The 19,677-nt window shown below is 36.2% G+C and overlaps 1 protein-coding gene and 1 pseudogene across 6 annotated transcripts in view; one reads left to right on the top strand and one right to left on the bottom strand.

Annotated features, from left to right (window-relative positions):
• WWP1 (WW domain containing E3 ubiquitin protein ligase 1) overlaps positions 1–19,677 on the top strand; it is a 114,801-nt gene that overhangs the window by 20,506 nt on the left and 74,618 nt on the right. For 4 of the 6 annotated variants that reach the window (XM_078072251.1, XM_078072252.1, XM_078072253.1 and 1 more), the window contains exons 2-3: positions 56–151; positions 12,455–12,545. In XM_078072251.1, coding sequence (XP_077928377.1) covers positions 12,476–12,545 — 70 coding nt within the window. In that variant the 5' untranslated portion in view covers positions 56–151; positions 12,455–12,475. Of the gene's footprint in view, positions 1–55; positions 152–954; positions 974–12,454; positions 12,546–19,677 lie in introns of those variants that run through there. The other 2 variants (XM_078072250.1, XM_078072249.1) reach the window with 2 other exon arrangements.
• Positions 4,123–5,974, bottom strand: LOC118528218 (eukaryotic translation initiation factor 4B-like; annotated as a pseudogene).

Below are 19,677 nucleotides of genomic sequence, written 5' to 3'. Positions count from 1 at the left end.
CATTTTGCATCTGTTTTAGTAACTGTAACACTGAAAGCTCTTTATTTGTTTACAGGTTTGTCTCCTCACTAGACTATGAGCTCCTTGAAAGAAGGAATCGTGTCTTACTCATCTTTATATCCCCAGTGTTTAGCACAGTTCCTGGTACATAGTAAGTGATGAGCAACTTCTTTTTTAACTAAGACTATACCTAGCACAAACTCCATTTATTGATAATTATACCTCTCTAGACCTACATTGTCATAAAAAATAAGACTATAGACTTTTAACACTTTTGAGGCACAATTTCCTCATCTGTAAGATGAGAACAGTACCTCCCTACTCATACAGTGTTATTATAATGCCAGATTAAAAAATATATATAGCAGTACATTGTATTTTAAGTGTCACACAACTTTATGTTATTAAATGAAGTATGGGAACTAATTGTATGTTGAATTTGATTATTTTATTTGCATTATTCCTTCCCTTTTAGGGCAAAAAGGTACCAATTTTGAACTATCTCTGTCGTGTTTTGCAGTTTAAATTTGCAGTTACTGATTATCAGGAGCATGTACTCAAAATAACAAATCCTGTGCCTGTTTATCTTCTTTATTATCATCAGTTATCTTTCTAATTGACTAATAAGGTTCCTCAATTTTCTTTTAATCTACCTCCAAATGAATTAATATCTTTACCTTTCCTTAGATCCTTCATCCATTGTTCAGAGGAAGAATTGTGTTTTTTTTGGAAGACTAATCACATCATCTGTGTGAAAGCTTTGTCCTTTCCTATTTTTCCTGCACAGGCTATAGACATGCTCCCTTACGATCACACTTGATGAATTAGTGATCTGCACTTTATCTACTTCCTTGCCTTCCATGCATTCTTGAAATTTTTAAAAATTCTGTAATTGGAACATGCCAGAATATGTGTAACATGTGGAAGTTAATAATAAAAACAAACATTTGGGAACCAACCACTTAAGAACTAGGTCGGTACCAATACAGTTGAAGAGCTACCTGTGAGCACCTCTGTAACTGCACGTTCCTGTCTTTCCCCAACCCCTGAAGTAACTGCTATTCTGAATTTTTTTATCTCTTTTTAAAATTATAATACCACAAATGTATTTTTTTGTTTTGAGTTTAATAATTGTTTATAGCCTTTGTAAACTTTGCACAAATGGTATTTTATTATAGAGGAAAACCTATTTTACAAGTCTTTATACATTCCAAAGAAAGCATTCAAGTATCATAAAAGAATACATAGAAAAATTTCAGTGTGCACATCCAAGTTTATAACAAAATAGTGCTGGAGACTTATTTCTGGACTGTGTGGTTATTGCTGCACCACATACAAAATAAAATGCTTTATCCAGAGTGTAGAAATATAGCAGAAGTATTTCCATACTAAGTTTTCTTAGTTTGTGCAGAAATGTTTCGATTAGATTCACAGTGTACTTCTTGGAAGAGTGACAGTTTGTCATCTAATTTCCCTTTGGACCTCAGCATTTCTTCAGTGGGTTTCATTCAGTTGTTTGTTGACTGTGTAAGCATTTGAGACTCAGGATCTACAACGTCTCCGTGTTTCTTTCTCAATCATGGAATTGTTGTATTTTCAAAGGAAATGCATGGGAAAAGATGAGGTCATGATAACTGCCAAGAGAACTCATTTCTTTCTTTGTGTTTAAGAGTTGGAAACATTTCTTGATGACCTCAGTGTAGAATGTTAAATCTTTGAGGTGGGACTCAGTGAGAGGAAGATGTTAATACTCAGAACTTCATTTGTATTTTTTTTTCATTCACTATTATGTTTCTAAGACCCATTCATGTTGTTGCCTACAGCTATAGTTCATTCATTCTCACTGCTGTATAATGTTCCATTGTGTGAGTTAGCCTAATTCATTTAACCATTTTTCTACCAGTGGATATTTGAGTATTTTTCTTTTTACTTTTTTTTGTTATTTTTAAGTATGCTTACATTTGGCACACAAGTACAAAAATTTCTATACTGTGTACCTAGAAGCTCACTGAAGGACGTGCAAAATTTCAACTTTATGTGATAATGCCAAATTGTTTTCCAGCAATTATACCAATTTTAACACCTACCAGGAGGATTTTACCAATTTAAACACCTAGTAGCATTCTATAGGAGCCACCACCTTCTTTACTTTTTTTTTTTGGCCATTATTTGGTACTGTCAACATTTCTAGTTTTTATCATTCTAGTGAGTTTATTTTTCTAGTAAGTTTAAAAATAACATCTCATGTGGTCTTAACTTGTATTTCACTGATGAATAATGAGATTCTGCATCTTTTCATATACTAATTGGCCTTACAAGTTTCCTTGTTCTATAAAATTCCTGTTCAAGTTTTTTGCCCATTTGACTACTTGTGTTTTTTTATCCTGTTTTTTATAGACATTCTTATATAGTTTAAATACTAATCTTTAATCAGCTTTGTGTTTTGTAAATATCTTCCAGTTTGTAGCTTATCTTTTTAATTTGCTTTATTATGTTTTATGATAGACAGAAGTTCTTGGTTTCCACATAGTCAAAATATTCACACTTTTCTTTTTTGGTTGGTATGCTTGTTTAAGAAATCCTTTTCTGGCAGGGCACAAAACCAGTAGTTTTCTGCTCTAATTTCTTCTAAAAATTTTAAAGTTTGTCTTTCATATGTACATCACTAATCCATCTTGAATTGATTTTGTATATGATGTGAGGATCCAATTTAGTTTTTCCATATAGGTAATTTCAGTATTATTTAGTTGTCCCTCTTATTCCTCAGATCTGCATTGTTACATCTGTTACCTGAGGATGTCCTTACATACCTTGGTCTCTTTTGGGGCTTCCTATTTTGTTTTGTTTTATTTACCCTTCGTCAGTCTTGTCAGGCATTTATTTTTTTAGTGTTTTCTAAGAATGCTAACTTTGTTAAATCCTTTTTTTTTTTTTTTTTTAGATTTTATTTATTTCAGAGAGAGAGCATGAGCATGTGTGCAAGCAGGGGGAGGGGGAGAGGGAGAGGGAGAGGGAGAAACCTAAGCAGACTCTATGCTGAGCACGGAGCCCAACATAGGGCTCAATACCACGACTCCAAGATTACAACCCTAGCTGCAATCAAGAGTCGATGCTCAACTGACTGAGCCACCCAGCCTCCCCTTTGTTAATACTTGTTACCTTTCTTCTACTTCATTAGTTTCTTTTCTTTATTATTTGTACTTTTTTGGGGTTTACTCTGTTGATTGCTTTCTAGCTTAACAAATTGGCCTATTTACTTACTAATTTTCAGCCTTTCTTCTTTTCCTAGTATAAGTGTTTAAGGCTATAGATTTGCCTCTAAGTTAACTTTTGTTGTATCCCACCAATTTTTATATGGTACCTTCGTTATCATTCAGTTCTTAATAGTTTTAAAAAATTTTTTCAGCATGGTTTCTTCTGACCCATGAAATATTTAGAAGTTTTTTTCTATTTGTGTTTTTAAAATTCATATTCCATTATTGATTTTTTTAAGATTTTATTTATTTATTTATGAGAGAGAGCGTGAGCGTGTGCACACATGGGGGGGGGCAGAGGGAGACAGAAAAGCAGACTCCCTGCTGAGCAGGGAGCCTAATGCACGGTTCAATCCCAGGACCCCGGGATCATGACCTGGGTCAAAGGCAGACCCTTAACCAACTGAGCCACCCAAGCGCTCCCTATTATTGGTTTTTTTTTTTTTTTTTACTTAATTGTATATGGTCAGCACCTAGGAACAACATTATACATATTCTTTGAAATTCAGTGAGATTTTCATTATGTACCAGTATGTATTGGTTTTCTATATGCTTCATTTATGCTTGAGAAGAATGTTTATTTTCTAACAGTTGGGTATAAGGTTATAGAACCTTATACCTATATATGTTTGTTAAGTCCTGCTTGTTCATCATTTTGTTTTTATTTTTATTTTTTGGTTTATTTGACCTATGAAAAATTGGACTGTGTTGAAATCACCTACAGCAATGCCAATTTGTAAATTTCTTCCTGTAGTTCTAAAAATCCTTTGAGGCTTTTTTCCCCTTGCCAAGAGATGGTGAGTTTGTCTGGATATTTTGTCTTGTTTGGATAGATATTCGATTTGTTCAGGAATGTTTCAGGGTAGCTAGAGAGCAGGAAAAAGTGCAGGATGTGGAGGTCTATTCTGTATAATCTTCCCCCCTCATTTTAACCTTATCCATCAGCTGGGAGAGTGGAATACTTAACAGTACTGAACTTACAGGCTGGATTCTTCAGGTGTCTTTGGCTCAGGTGCAGATTTGGACTTTTTTTTTTTTTTTTTTTTTTTAAGTAGGCTCCAAACCTAGTGTGGAGCCCAACGCGGGGCTCAAACTCAGGACCATGAGATCAAGACACATAACCGACTGAGCTACCCAGGAGCCCCCATATTTGGAATTTTGATCCTTTTTGCCATGTTTCCTTTCAGACTCCTTCCATTTGTCTTTGTTCCCTTCATGTCTTGGGCCATGCTGGACTTCCTGCTTCTACTTTTTGGACACTCTCACCTCATCTAGTTTATTTTTATCTTTTCAGGTTGATCCTTCCTGAGATGGTGAGCTGGAGCTACTTTCCCCCTTCCCTTCTAGGAGATTGCTGTTCTGTTTGAGCTCTGAAATCAAGCATAAGAATTAACACTTCACTTCACCCAAGCATCCACTTTTAATGGAGGGGACAGCATTACCTTTAGCAGCTAATCAGGTTTGGGAAGATTAGAAGTTGGAGAGTGGCAGTCTTCTGCCGTACTGAGTATTCCATTTTCCAGATTTCTCACTTTCTCTCCTTTGTGCATCCTGCTCTGACTTCTGATGCAGCTGAGGTCCCAGTTTGAGATGAGAAACTTCCTGTCCTTGACCATTCTTGTTTCTGAGTTTTTTCACTTTGCCAGTGTGGGTGTTTCTTCTAAGGCTGTCATTCTAGTTCTGGTTCATCTAGCTGATGCTGCGATTTCTCCTGTTCCTTCTGTAGCTGCTTTTCTACTTCTTGTTCTCTTATAACTGGGTCAATAGGCCTTGCTGCTCCAAACATAGAAGCTGCTTGACTCGACTGGGAAGTGCCAGCCAAGGAGTCATCTTCCTTAGGAGTACTCTGAAGCTTTAGATTCAGTTTGGTTCTTTGAGAGGGACCTCTGTCATCACATGTAATCATCCCCAGAATAATTGTCTTTGGAGCTCCTCAACTAAACATCATGTCTATCATATTGGTCTTCCTGGTGGTCCCACTTCCTCTGTAGTCATCATCCCTTTTATACCCACTACCGTATATACTTCTGCTGCTGTTTAATCCTGGAGTCATAGCCTCAGTCATAGTCTCTGCTGTGTTAGTCATCATAGCAATCCTGGCCTCCATAATGATTATGATGTTTGCCTTCAAAGCTGTCATCACCTCTTCTAGGTAGTCATCCAGGCTGTTTGGATGTTTTGTGAGAATCCCGATTTCTTGCTCAGTCAAAAGAATGAGCATCCTTGTCTCTCTCTTGAGCTTGATCAAGAGTGTCCATTGAAATTTTGTTAACCAGAGACTCTTCATTGAGGCTCGGTACTGAGCAAGGAAGGCAGGCTCTCAAACTCCATGGGATCAAAACCTTTCAACCTCTCTGGCTTGCTGGGTTCAAATGGTAAATGCACTACACTGGTATTTAATCCGCTAAAGAATTCCTTAATGTAGACTTCTGTCACATCATAAGTTGTGTTCCCTAGAGAAGTAGCATAGAGTAGCAATTGGGGAAGATGGCTCTGGTTGATACTAGGTTGCCAGGCAGCCTGTGGAGCAGTGGTCAGTTGCAGGTGCCTTATACATGCTGTCATCATTTTTGTGCCACGTAGTTGAAACATCTTCCAGATCAGTCCAGCTTACTGGTTTGGGGACAGACATGCTTTCCCCACCAGTGCTACCATCCTCAGCCAGGAAGTCTGTTTGGGAGATAGTCTTCCCCATCTTTTTTGCTTAGGCCACTATGTTGGGGAGCGTTTTCTTTTAAGCATGCAAATTCACAGTTTTAGGTCTACTTACTTATTTGCACCTTGTATCATTTTCTTTGTTCTCCTTAATAATGCTGTTTGCATGCTATTATCACTGATCCCAGCTTTCTTTTTTTTTATATTTGTCTAGTATGTTCTTTTCTGTATTTTGCTTTCATTCTTTTTTTAAAAATTTTTTATTGTTATGTTAATCACCATACATTACATCATTAGTTTTAAATGTAGTGTTCCATGATTCATTGTTTGTGCGTAACACCCAGTGCTCCATGCAGAACGTGCCCTCTTTAATACCCATCACCAGGCTAACCCATCCTCCCACCCTCCTCCCCTCTAGAACCCTCAGTTTGTTTTTCAGAGTCCATCGTCTCTCATGGTTTGTCTCCCCCTCCGATTTCCCCCCCTTCATTCTTCCCCTCCTGCTATCTTCTTCTTTTTTTTTTTTTTTTTTTTTTTTTTAAAGATTTTATTTATTTGAGAGAGAGAGAGAGCACATGAGAGGGGGGAGGGTCAGAGGGAGAAGCAGACTCCCTGCTGAGCAGGGAGCCTGATGCGGGACTCGATCCCGGGACTCCAGGATCATGACCTGGGCCGAAGGCAGTCGCTTAACCAACTGAGCCACCCAGGCGCCCAAAGAGAGCCGTTTTTTTTTTTTTTTTTTTTTTTTTCTTAACATATATTGCATTATTTGTTTCAGAGGTACAGATCTGAGATTCAACAGTCTTACACAATTCACAGCACTTACCAGAGCACATACCCTCCCCAGTGTCTTATCACCCAGTCACCCCATCCCTCCCACCCCACCCCCCACTCCAGCAACCCTCAGTTTGTTTCCTGAGATTAAGAATTCCTCATATCAGTGAGGTCATATGATACATGTCTTTCTCTGTTTGACTTATCTCGCTCAGCATAATACCCTCCAGTTCCATCCACGTTGTTGCAAATGGCAAGATCTCATTTCTTTTGATGGCTGCGTAATATTCCATTGTATACATATACCACATCTTCTTTATCCATTCATCTGTTGATGGACATCTTGGCTCTTTCCACAGTTTGGCTATTGTGAACATTGCTGCTATAAACATCGGGGTGCACCTACCCCTTCGGATCCCTACATTTGTATCTTTGGGGTAAATACCCAGTAGTGCAATTGCTGGATCATATGGTAGCTCTATTTTCAACTTTTTGAGGAACCTCCATACTGTTTTCCAGAGTGGCTGCACCAGCTTGCATTCCCACCAACAGTGTAGGAGGGTTCCCCTTTCTCCGCATCCCCGCCAACATCTGTCGTTTCCTGACTTGTTAATTTTAGCCATTCTGACTGGTGTGAGGTGGTATCTCATTGAGGTTTTGATTTGGATTTCCCTGATGCCGAGTGATGTTGAGCACTTTTTCATGTGTCTGTTGGTCATTTGGATGTCTTCTTTGGAAAAATGTCTGTTCATGTCTTCTGCCCATTTCTTGATTGGATTCTTTGTTCTTTGGGTGTTGAATTTGATAAGTTCTTTATAGATTTTGGATACTAGCCCTTTATCTGATATGTCATTTGCAAATACCTTCTCCCATTCTGTCAGTTATCTTTTGGTTTTGTTGACTGTTTCTTTTGCTGTGCAAGAGCTTTTTATCTTGATGAAGTCCCAATAGTTCATTTTTGCCCTTGCTTCCCTTGCCTTTGGCGATGTTTCTAGGAAGAAGTTGCTGCAGCTGAGGTCTAAGAGGTTGCTGCCTGTGTTCTCCTTTAGGATTTTGATGGACTTCTGCCTCACATTGAGGTTTTTCAACCATTTTGAGTCTATTTTTGTGTGTGGTGTAAGGAAATGGTCCAGTTTCATTCTTCTGCATGTGGCTGTCCAATTTTCCCAACACCATTTGTTGAAGAGACTGTCTTTTTTCCACTGGACATTCTTTCCTGCTTTGTTGAAGATTAGTTGACCATAGAGTTGAGGGTCCATTTCTGGGCTCTCTGTTCTGTTCCATTGATCTATGTGTCTGTTTTTGTGCCAGTACCATACTGTCTTGATGATGACAGCTTTGTAATAGAGCTTGAAGTCCGGAATTGTGATGCCGCCAGCTTTGCTTTTCTTTGTCAACATTCCTATGGCTATTCGGGGTCTTTTCTGGTTCCATACAAATTTTAGGATTATTTGTTCCATTTCTTTGAAAAAAGTGGATGGTATTTTGATGGGGATTGCACTGAATGTGTAGATTGCTCTAGGTAGCATTGACATCTTCACAATATTTGTTCTTCCAATCCATGAGCATGGAACGTTTTTCCCTTTCTTTGTGTCTTCCTCAATTTCTTTCATGAGTATTTTATAGTTTTCTGAGTACAGATCCTTTGCCTCTTTGGTTAGATTTATTCCTAGGTATCTTATGGTTTTGGGTGCAATTGTAGATGGGATCAACTCCTTAATTTCTCTTTCTTCTGTCTTGTTGTTGGTGTATAGGAATGCCACTGATTTCTGTGCATTGATTTTATATCCTGCCACTTTACTGAATTCCTGTATGAGTTCTAGCAGTTTTGGGGTGGAGTCTTTTGGGTTTTCCACATAAAGTATCATATCATCTGTATTTTGCTTTCATTCTATCAGTGTCTTTACTTAGTAGGTATCTCTTATCTTTTGAATTTATCCATATGTATTTGGTTGTGATTATTTCTATGTTTGGACTCTCTTACTTTGTGCTTTCTGATAGTTCTGGTTATTTATGCTTTTTTTTCTGTCTAGACTTTTTGGATTGATTGAGTTGTTGGTGTTTTAAAATTCTTTTCTACTCTACTAGCTTGGAAGTTATACTCTATTATTTTATGATTACCCTTGAAATTCTGCTGGGAATGCAGAATTTCTAAAACTAAACCAGATTATAATCCCTCTGCTGAAGAATGCAAGGATTTACACAATTAACTCCTATCCTTTTCTCCCCTGCCCTGCCCCTCCCCGATATGCTTCTCTTCCTTTGTTCCATATATTAATGGTTTATACTGGTTTTGTTTAAATACCGTAATAAGATGTTGCTATTTTATTCAGACAGTATTTATTTAGATTTACTTGTATGCTTACCAGTTTCTTCGCTTATCTTTCCCTTCTTGTGTCTTAGAGTATCCTTCTGTGGTAATTTTATTCTTTTATGAAACATGTTCTTTAGATTCTCTTAAAGTAAAGGTCTACTGTTGATAAACTCTCTGTTGGTTTTTCTGGCAATGTCCTAATGCCTTCCGTATTCCCCAAAGAGATTTTGATGGTTGGATAATTTTTGTCTCAGTTCTTTGTAGATAAGCATGTTCTCTACCTTCTATGCCTTCTTTGTTGCTGTTGAGAATTCTACTATCACATTAGTCTCTTGTTTTGTGTCCAGTCCCTTCTTTCTGGCTGCTTTTTATCATGGTCCTTTTTTGGTGTCTTGCAGCTTCACTGCTCTGTGGCCACCTGTGAATGTCTTTGTTTATCCCACCTCTTTTATATATATGTGTGTATATGTATATATATATGTATATATGTGTGTATATATATAGGTGTACATATGTGTATGTATGTGTGTGTATATATATATATATATATATGCTGTATTTCTTAGAATTGTGGATAAATGTCTTTCATTCTTTCTAGAAAATTAAGTCGTTTTCTCTCCTAGTATGACCTCTTCTTTTTTCATTTCCAGGGATATGAGTAGAAATATATGTCCAATTAGCTTCATGTCTTTTAGCCTCTCTTTGCTTTTTTCCATCTATTTCAGTACTACTTATAAATGACTTTTTCAGATTTATATTCAAATTTACTGATTCTCTCTTAAGTTCTATCTAATCTGAAAAAACTGGAATTTAGTTAATAATACACTGATATTGGCTCATTAATTATGACAAATGTGGCATACTAATGTGAGATGTTAATAGTGGGGGAAGGTGGGGTATATGAGAACTCTGTTATCTTCACAACTTTTCTGTAAATCTGAAAGTATTCTAAAATAAAGAGTTAAAACAGGGGCGCCTGGGTGGCTCAGTCAGTTAAGTGTCTGCCTTCAGCTCAGGTCATGATCCCAGGATCCTGGAATCTAATCCCACATCAGGCTTCCTGAATTGGGGGGGGGGGGGGGAGTCTGCTTCTCTCTCTACCCCTCCCCCCTGCTCATGCTCTCTCTCTCTCTCAAATAAATAGATAAAATCTTTTTTTTTTTTTTTTTTTTTTAAAGATTTTATCTATTTATTTGAGACAGAGAGAATGAGAGAGAGAGAGAGAGCACATGAGAGGGGGGAGGGTCAGAGGGAGAAGCAGACTCCCTGCCGAGCAGGGAGCCCGATGTGGGACTCGATCCAGGGACTCCAGGATCCTGACCTGAGCCGAAGGCAGTCGCTTAACCAACTGAGCCACCCAGGCGCCCTAAATAGATAAAATCTTTAAAAAAAAAAAAAAAAGTTAAATTCTCTTTTTCAAGTAGGCAATGCCGTTTTTCTTTTTGCTTGATCATGTTTTATCTTTTATTGCTAAAACTAAATTTTTAAAAGTTTATACTTAGTAATCATAATATGTAAAATCCATGTAGGGTCAGAAACTATTATTTTTTGTTTCTGTTCAGTCATGGTGGCTTGTTTTCTTATAAGTTTGATTTTTTTTTTTTTTTTTTTTAAACTGTAGGCTCATAATTCATTGCTCTTTATTTTGGGTAATCCCAGTGGCTTAAATTGGGGTACTTTCCTGTGAGCGTATGTATATGCTGCTTCTGTGTTACAGGTTACAGCTGATTTGGGCTTTCGCTTCTTGTGGGAGTCTCAGCTCCCTTACCTTGCAGCAGGCCCAATGCTTTATGTCTTGATCCCAGTGCTACTATCAGCATGCACATCCAGGGCAATACTCTAATTAAAAAAAAAAAAATTTTTTTTTTTTTTTTTTTTTTTTTTTTTTTTGCTTACTACTACTCACTATCCTCTTCTATTTCAACTCAGTTAAAAAAAATTCTTTTTGCTACTATTATATGGGGTGGGTGTAAGCTTGATAATTTCTTATACTTCTTGAGAACATAGCAGTGTTCGAAAACTACCCTGGTTTTAATTTATCCAGGATCTTTTACACTGAAGCAGGAGGACCTTTCAAAATATTTAGTATATACCAGCTTCTTGAAATTGAAAACCTTCAATTTCTGTTGATTTTCTTCATTGTCCGTTGATTATCTAAAGCTTTCTATTCCCATTGGTTTTCTCATATGCACATGACAGCAGATGTACCTGCAGGCGATGTAATCCTTGAGCCGGTTTTCTCATCTGCAGAATGACAGCATTGGCCTGAATGAGATCTCACAATCTGTGTATATATATTAACTAGAATAGTTAACCAAATAGTACGCAACTGTTTATCTTATCTTTTCATACACATATATGCATATATACAGGCACATAATATATGCAACTATAAATAAGAGAGTATAATGATTTTAGAGGATTAGATTCCTGAATTTGGAGGAAGGATCTAAATGGAGCATAGAAAATACTACCAACAGGAAAAAACAAGATAAACGTTATATTCATTAATATTTCTCAATCTTGACCAGAATGTTCCACTTCATCCTTTAGTAGGTTAAGGGTGGATAGAAGTTTTAGCCTTAAAATATTTGTCATGCAGAAGAAAGCCAAAGTAGCTCAGCTTTGTATTTTATTTAAAAAGTAAAATTTGAAGTGGAGGAATGAAGCAGAACATGAAGAAAATTATAAAAAGAAACATGTAAAATATACTGGGGACACGACAACTAATGCAGTATATAAATCTGAACTAAGTACTGTGGTGAAAAAGTTATGATAAAATGCCTTGTTTGGAACAGTTGATGAAATTACAGATGTGGGCTATATAATAGAGAATAGTAGTGTACTAGTTAAATTCCTGAATTTGATCATCGTCCTATTGTATTTAAGAGAGTATTTTTATTAGGAGATACACACTGAAGTATTAAAAGATGAAGGGGCAATTTACTTAGGTAGTTTAGATAAGTAAGCTAGCAAGTAAATAAATAAAGTATATAATCTAACATATAAAAATTGTATGTTTATTTATAAATCAACACGTAGAGGGGGGTGGGGGATGGGGTAGCCGGGTGATGGGTATTGAGGGCACGTGTTGTGATGAGCACTGGGTGTTAAATGCAACTAATGAATCATTGAACACTACATCAAAAACTAATGGTGTACTATATGGTGGCTAACTGAGCATAATAAAAATCAGTCAGTCAATCAACACGTAATGCTGGAGTCTCAGTATCATCATTTATTTTGTTCACATTGACCCAGATATGGTTTATTGGCCATATTTTCTGTAATGCTTATAGTACTGTTTTAATTTTAAATGGAGGACAGCTGTGAATATGTCATTTGATGAGTTGAAAATATTGTATTAGATTTGGTTTCTTTAATTGATTCAAACAGTTTGAATCATATTGAAAGTTACACTCTTGTCTAACACATGAATAAATTAACTTTTTAATAGGTATAAGCTGAATATTGGGACATGGCCACTGCTTCACCACGATCTGATACTAGTAATAACCACAATGGAAGGTTACAGTTACAGGTAACTGGTAAGTTATTTTCATAATAACTTAAAATAGTGATTCCCTGATGAAACTTTAATACCTAATTCAGCAAATTTATTCCGCAAGTATCTTTTCTTTTAGATTCATACTGTGATGTATTTGTTGCAACAGGCCTTAAAGGTAGAAACTTTCTGAAAGTATTTTATTTATTCAGTAAATATTTATTGAACCTGAGCTGGATGCAGAGAAGATATGTCCTCTTTGGTGGTGGGAGCATTTGGGTATTAGAATAAGCAACTTTGAACTGGTCCTTAAATGGTTATTAGGATGGAGAAGGATGCTGAAGGCCTTTTTTCATCTATTCACCCATCCAATCATTGGCAAATATTTAAGTGGAATTACATGAATTAAAACACAAGACCCCAGTTTTTTAGGAATTTACTGTATAGTGTTGAGACAGGTTTGTTTTATATGGAGAATTACCATGCAGAGTGACTATTAACTAGATGCAGTGAAAACTTAGAGAAAAGTGTCTTTAGTCTGCTTGGGATCTGAGATGGCCTGCAGACACAGGAGAACAGGGTAAGACAAGAACCTACAGAGCGTAACACTTTTAATTCTTGCAGGAGGAGTCAGAATTCATCTCAGATTAGATTGGCAGCAGAAAGCATTAGAGGGAGAAGGAACATTTGCAGAAGATGGGAGAGTCTTGGTTAGAAGACTTCAGATAATTCATTATATATAAACAATATAAATATCTGTAAGATAAAAAAACACCTGGAGGTAAAATATATATTGGAGGGGTAGAGGGAGGAAGGGAAAGAGTTTGTAATAGCAAAAGGCTGGCAACGGAATCCTAGTTAGACAGTGAAATAAATATATGTACCCAAAGGAGCCAGGTTCTAAGATAATATTGTTAAGTGAAAGGTGTAGAGTAGTATGCATAGTATACAACCATGTGGATGTAAAAAAAAGGAGGGGTATGTATGCGGCTCTGTGATTAGAATATTAGAAATTATATTTGTCTCAGGAGGGGTGGGATTGAAGCCAGAGTAAGAAGAGAGATACTGTAATTTCTATGGTACTTATTGCTGTGAGATCAGGTTGTTTCTAGGAGTTTTCAGTGACCAGAGCTAGGAAATGTTTATTGTCTTAGAAAGCAAAAAACAAATCCTGAGTTCATGCTGATATTTCAAATTCAAAATAGCTGTGGTCTCTAAGTACCATGTTCCACTGAAAGGAGAAAAAAATTATTTTTACTTTATTTGACTTTGTATTTCTATCTCTTTTCTCTTAGCCCAAAAATCTTAATTCCAAATGACAGTAACATAATTATATCTGTGTTATCCTAACACACACACACACACACACACACACACACACACACAGAGAGGCAACATTAAAATTACTAAAAACAACAGGCCCACTCATTGCAGTTTAAGATTTCTTTGTGAGTTCCCCCCTGCCCCCCTTAGGATGTATAGTTAGAATACCACATTTGAAAGTAACTTAAAGCAGTTTTCCATTTGGTTTTACCACCAACTGGATAATCAGTTAGGTTTATTGCTTTCATTTATTTTTATTTAGTTTTGTTTATTACATGTAAAGAAAGCATTTATATGGCTCTGGAGTTAAAACTGTTAAATTAGAGTACATTTGAAGAGGTCTGGTTACTCCATGCCATCCCTTCCACCTCTCTCCATTATCTAAAAATGTACGTAAACATTTTTATTAGTTTTGGTTTATTTTTCCATTGCTTTTGAAAATATAAGCAGATATGTACAGTATATGTATTCATATATCTCCTCCCAGCCTGCCACTTCTTAGGTACTTTTCTGCACTTGATTTTTCTTCATTTAACAGTAGTAATATCCTAAAGTTTGCTCCATAATAGGGTATATACCTTTTTGTTGCTGCACAGGAAATACTCTGTTGAATAGATATACCAGAGCTAATTCAACTAGTCTCCTATTGATGGACATCATGGTTCTACTCTTTTGCTATTACAAATAGTGCTACAATAAATAGCTTTATGCAAATGTCATTTCTTATTTTTGCTCATATTTTGTTAGGATAGGATCCTAGAATGAGATTGCTGAGTCGGGGAGTAAACACATGTAATATTGCCAGTTATTGCCATATTCCTCTCTATAGGGTCTGTACCATTTTCTGTTCCCAGCTTTCTAAGAGAGCGCCTGTTTCCCCATAGCCTCATCAAAATATGTTATCAAGCTTTGGATTGTTGACAGTTAGGTAAGAAGTGGTATCTAAGATAGTGTCATTGTAAATATCTTTTCTCTCATTATGAGTGAGGTTGAGCCAGGTTTAAGGGATATTGTATTTCGTCTTCTGTGAACCATGGAGATGTATGTTTTGAAGCAATACCCTGGATGATTCTGATGTGTACTCCACTTAAGAACCGCTTACATAATTCCTAATGTTTCTTCTTTTGCTTGATATGAGAAGCTTAGAGCCACATTTGTGGTTTTCAGTGTTATTTGTGTAGGACGTGTGGCCACCGTATCTGATTTGTAACTTTCTTCCTGGTGTTGACCTTTGTGTATGTTCTTAGTTGAAATAACAAAAACCTGATCTGACTGATTTGAGCCAAAAAGAAACTTATTGAACAGCTAGCAGGTAGCTCACAGAATCACCAGAAGTCTAGAGAACCAATTGGAAAATAGATGTGGACCAGAGAAGGGCAAGTAGCCAAAGTAGTGCCACTATGGTATTTATCATTTTGAGTGTTAATTACTGTTCTCCTTTGAAATACAGTGATGCTCTTGGGAAACTGAACTTGGACCTATGCTAGATGGTACCAGATTTTAGTGCCTTGCTTTTCTCCCTTCTCTTCTCTTTGTCTTTACCTTTTTTTCATTTTGTTGATCTAATTTTTTTTAAATACAAAGCGCCTTAAAATCCACAATCTTACTGAATTAACAATACCTTTTGGAATAAATATTTACTATTTTACCAGTTAAGACTGAGAATCAGAGTAAGTGCCTTCTGTTAGTAATAGGAAAGCAACCAAGATTTTTGGACTCCCAAGTTGTTGCCCCTTTAATTAGAGAACAGTGACCTCTGTATTTTCTTTCTTGCTTGCTTTCTTGCTTTCTTTTTCTTTTATTTTCTTTCTTTCCTTCCTTCCTTCCTTCCTTCCTTTTTTCCTTCCTTCCTTTCCTTCTCTTTCTTTCTTTCTTTCTTTGTATTGATATTTCTTTTACTTTTAAAATAATCAGTACCATGACTAAGGCCCTTCTGCTGTTGCAGGCTGGCAGGTTATGATCTGTAAACTGAGATACTCTATTAGCTGAATTAGTTTTATTCCTATTTCTGTTCGTAACCCATACCTGACTGGCAATAATAAGAATATGAACATTGATCATGCAAAGCAGGAAAACTGTAACGGAAAAAAATCTAAGAGAAAGCTACCTACTGTAATATGGTGTTACACTGGAGTGAACCATGCACATAAACATAATAGCCCACAGAAGAGTACCATCTACAGTAGTTGAGATTTCAGGCTTTCTGCAGGAAAGGGTCAGAAACAAAGTGCAAGACATAAAAACAGACTCGAGATTGAAAAACTAATGGGCTGGCATATTCACATTTTGTAGCTGTTGTGTCCTCTAGTACCTTACTATAATTTTTTAAATTAAATTGTGATCCTATGTATCATCATATTTTTGTATGAGTCTTATGAATTATGAATTTAACTTTATTCTTTTCAAATGCTTCAACATTTATGGAATAATCTGTCTTTTCCCATTGATGTGAAATGCCACCATTGTGATATACAAACATCTTATTCTATTCTCTTCACTTATGTCCTTATGTCATAGACTATTTTAATACTTTCATTTTACAGTACTTTATTTCCATTGTATAGTACTTTAAAAAATATATTGGGAAAAATCTCTCATTACTTGGTATTTTAAAATATATCTTCACTATGCTTGAATTTTCTTTATCTTTCATTTGAATTTTAGAGTCTCCTTCCCTTTTCCTCTGCTGGTGTGCCCCCCCACCCCAAACTCCCTCAAAACCAATGTTAGTGTTTTTATTTAGATCATTTAAAAATAATGTGTTAAATTAGAGATAATTGAAATCTTTCAGTGTACAACTTCCAAATCCAGGAATATATTATGTCATTCCCTTCAAGTCTTTTATGTCCATCAGTGAAGTTTTATAGTTATCTTCATGTAGATCCTATACATTTATTAAGTTTATTACTAGATTTTTTTGAGGGGAGGTGTTACTGTGAGTGGGATTCTTAAATTCTTTCTCTTTACATATACATATACACATACAGGACTCTCTTTTTCTGATAGATTTTTGGTATTTATATAATCTTACAGTAGAGGACATTTTGGGTATAACACCAAAGGCAACTTATTAAATGGGAAAATGAAGTTTATCCCATTTATTTCACTATTTAGAACTCTTATTTGAATTAATAGGGTTATCTTTTATTTACTCAAAATTATAGCATTTTAGTTATTTATATATACATTTTTTTGCCAGCATAGTATGCATTTTTGTGAAATTAAAAATTGTATCTTTTAAAAATCACTTTCCTTACCTTGCCAACACCTAGTATTATTGAAGACTTTGCCAATAAAAGGTATACAGTGGATATATTTTGAATGTATCTGCAATTAACTTAGAAGAGTTAATACTATATAGTAATTAATAATAATGGAGTAATAGTTACCATTGGTGAGTGCCAGGCATTCATTGATGATAACAGTACTTTGCGTGCCTTCACTCACTGATCCTAAGAATCGGATACTATTGTTCTCCTATATTTCAAATGAGAAAATTAAGGGTCAGAAAGAGTTAAACTATGAACCCAGATATGTCAGACCCAGTTCTTTTTTTTTTTTTTTTAAGATTTTATTTTTTTAGAGTAGTTTTAGATTCAGCAAAATTGAGAGGAAGGTACAGAGGTTTCCCAAATACACCTGCCCCCACACGTGTGCAGCCTCCCCCATTATTAACATCACTCACCAGAGTGGTGCCTTCATTACAGTTGATGAACCTGGTTTTTCATTTAGTAATATGCACTTAAGTTTTCTCTAGGTTTTTCCATGGCTTGATAGCTTACTTCTTTTTAGTGCTGCATGATATTCCATTGTCTGGGTGCACCACAGTTTGTTTATTCATTTCACCTGCTGCAAGGACATCTTGGTTACTTTCAAGTTTTGGCAGTTATAAATAAAACTGCTATAAATATCGATGTGCAGTTTTTTTGTGTAGACATAAGTTTTCAGCTCCTTTGGGTAAATACCAAGGAGTACAATTCCTGGATCATATTGTAAGAAACTGGTAAACTGTCTCTCAAAGTGGCCATTTTGCATTCCCACCAGCAAAGAGTGAGAGCTCCTGTTCCTCCACATCCTCCCCAGCATTTAGTATTGCTAGCATTCCAGATTTTGGCCATTCTAATAGGTGTGTAGTGGTATCTTGTGGTTGTTCTAATTTGGTTTTTTTTCTGATAATATATGATGTTGAACAGCTTTTCATATGCTTATTTGCTGTCCATGTATTTTTTTGGTGAGGTGTCTGTTAAGGTCTTTGGCCCATTTTTTAAAAATCAGGTTGTTTTTAGGGCGCCTGGGTGGTTCAGTCGGTTAAGTGTCTGCCTTCGGCTCAGGTCATGATCCAAGGGTTATAGGATCAAGCCCCGCGTTGGGCTCCCTGATCAGTGGGGAGTCTGCTTCTCCCTCTCCCTCCCCCTGCACATGCTCGCTGTCTCTCTTTCTCTCTCTCTCAAAAAAATAAAATCTTTAAAAAAATCAGGTTGTTTTCTTACTGATGAGTTTTAAGAGTTCTCTGTATATTTTGGATAATGGTTCTTTATCAAGTGTGTCTTTTGCATATATTTTCTCCCAGTCTGTGGTATGTCTTCGTATTCTCTTGACATTGTCTTTTGCAGAGCAGGAATTTTTACCATTAATGAAGTACAGTTTATCAGTTATTTCTTTCATGGATTGTCCCTTTGAAAGCATCACTATAACCAAGGTTGGCTAGGTTTTCTCATCTTCTCTGGGTTTTGTAGTTTTGTGTTTTACATTTAGGTCTGTGGTGCATTTTGAGTTAACTATTGTGAAGGATGTTAGGTTTGTGCTTACATTAATTTTTTTGCATTTGGATGTCCAGTTGTTCCAGCCCCATTTGTTGAAAAGACACTCTGTGATTTTAAGACCATGCAGTACTGCTTTCCCCTTCTTTTAGTGTATTGAAAGACTTGCATGTTTTGAGGAAATGACTCTAATTTAGAGTGAAGAATCTTGGTTGGAGGATTTTTTGGGGAGAGAGATGTCTGTGCCCTCTGTGTCACTCCAGTGGTGTTGAACTTAGAGCAGTTTGAAACAGAGAAGGATGGGAGTAAGTTTTGCCAAGACCTTGACTATAGCACTTTAGGCATAACATTGAATACTCTGTTTTATGTTGCCAGTCCTTAAATACAGTATTTTCCTTTGAGTCTCTCTTGCTGTTCTTCAGGTATTAATTGAAGACTCTAGGGCACCTGGGTAGCTTAGTAAGTTAAGCATCCGATTCTTGATTTCAGCTCAGGTCATGATCTCAGGATTGTGAGATGGATCAAGCCCTGCGTCAGGCTCCATGTTGGGCCTGGAGCCTGCTTAAGATTTTTTTCTCTCTCCCCCCTTCTCCCTCCCACCCTCTCTCTCTTTCTAAAAAAAAGAAAAAATTAATTGAAGACTCTATTTCAAATACTCTACTTCTGCTGCAGCATTTATCATTTCATATTTCAGTGATTTATTCACGTGACTATTTATGTTACTGTTCTTTCATAGTAGAAGCCTACATTAGCTTATGATGATATCTTTAACATGTGGTACAGGTATGGCATGGAGTGGGCAGGGCATTCCCCTTTCTCAGACCCACAGTATTCATAGGTAACAGACTATAGAGGTGATCTTGATAAGTTGTTATTACTGCTTGGTAGTCAGGACTTTACCCTGAAAATTTGTACTCCTCATTTGAATTAGTAGTTGCAAAAATTATTTAAAATTAATTGTTTAGCCTAAATTAAACAGGTCTTCCTCCAAATCAGGTAAATCTGATACAAAATTCACTTTGTGAAGGATTATGATTAACTTCTCCAATGACATTTTGAAATTAATGTTTTTATTTGAAAAAGCAAATACTT

This window comes from Halichoerus grypus, chromosome 5 (assembly GCF_964656455.1).
Source record: "Halichoerus grypus chromosome 5, mHalGry1.hap1.1, whole genome shotgun sequence".
In the NCBI taxonomy this organism is placed as follows: Eukaryota; Metazoa; Chordata; class Mammalia; order Carnivora; family Phocidae; genus Halichoerus; species Halichoerus grypus.
This window is presented reverse-complemented; position numbering and strand designations above follow the sequence as displayed.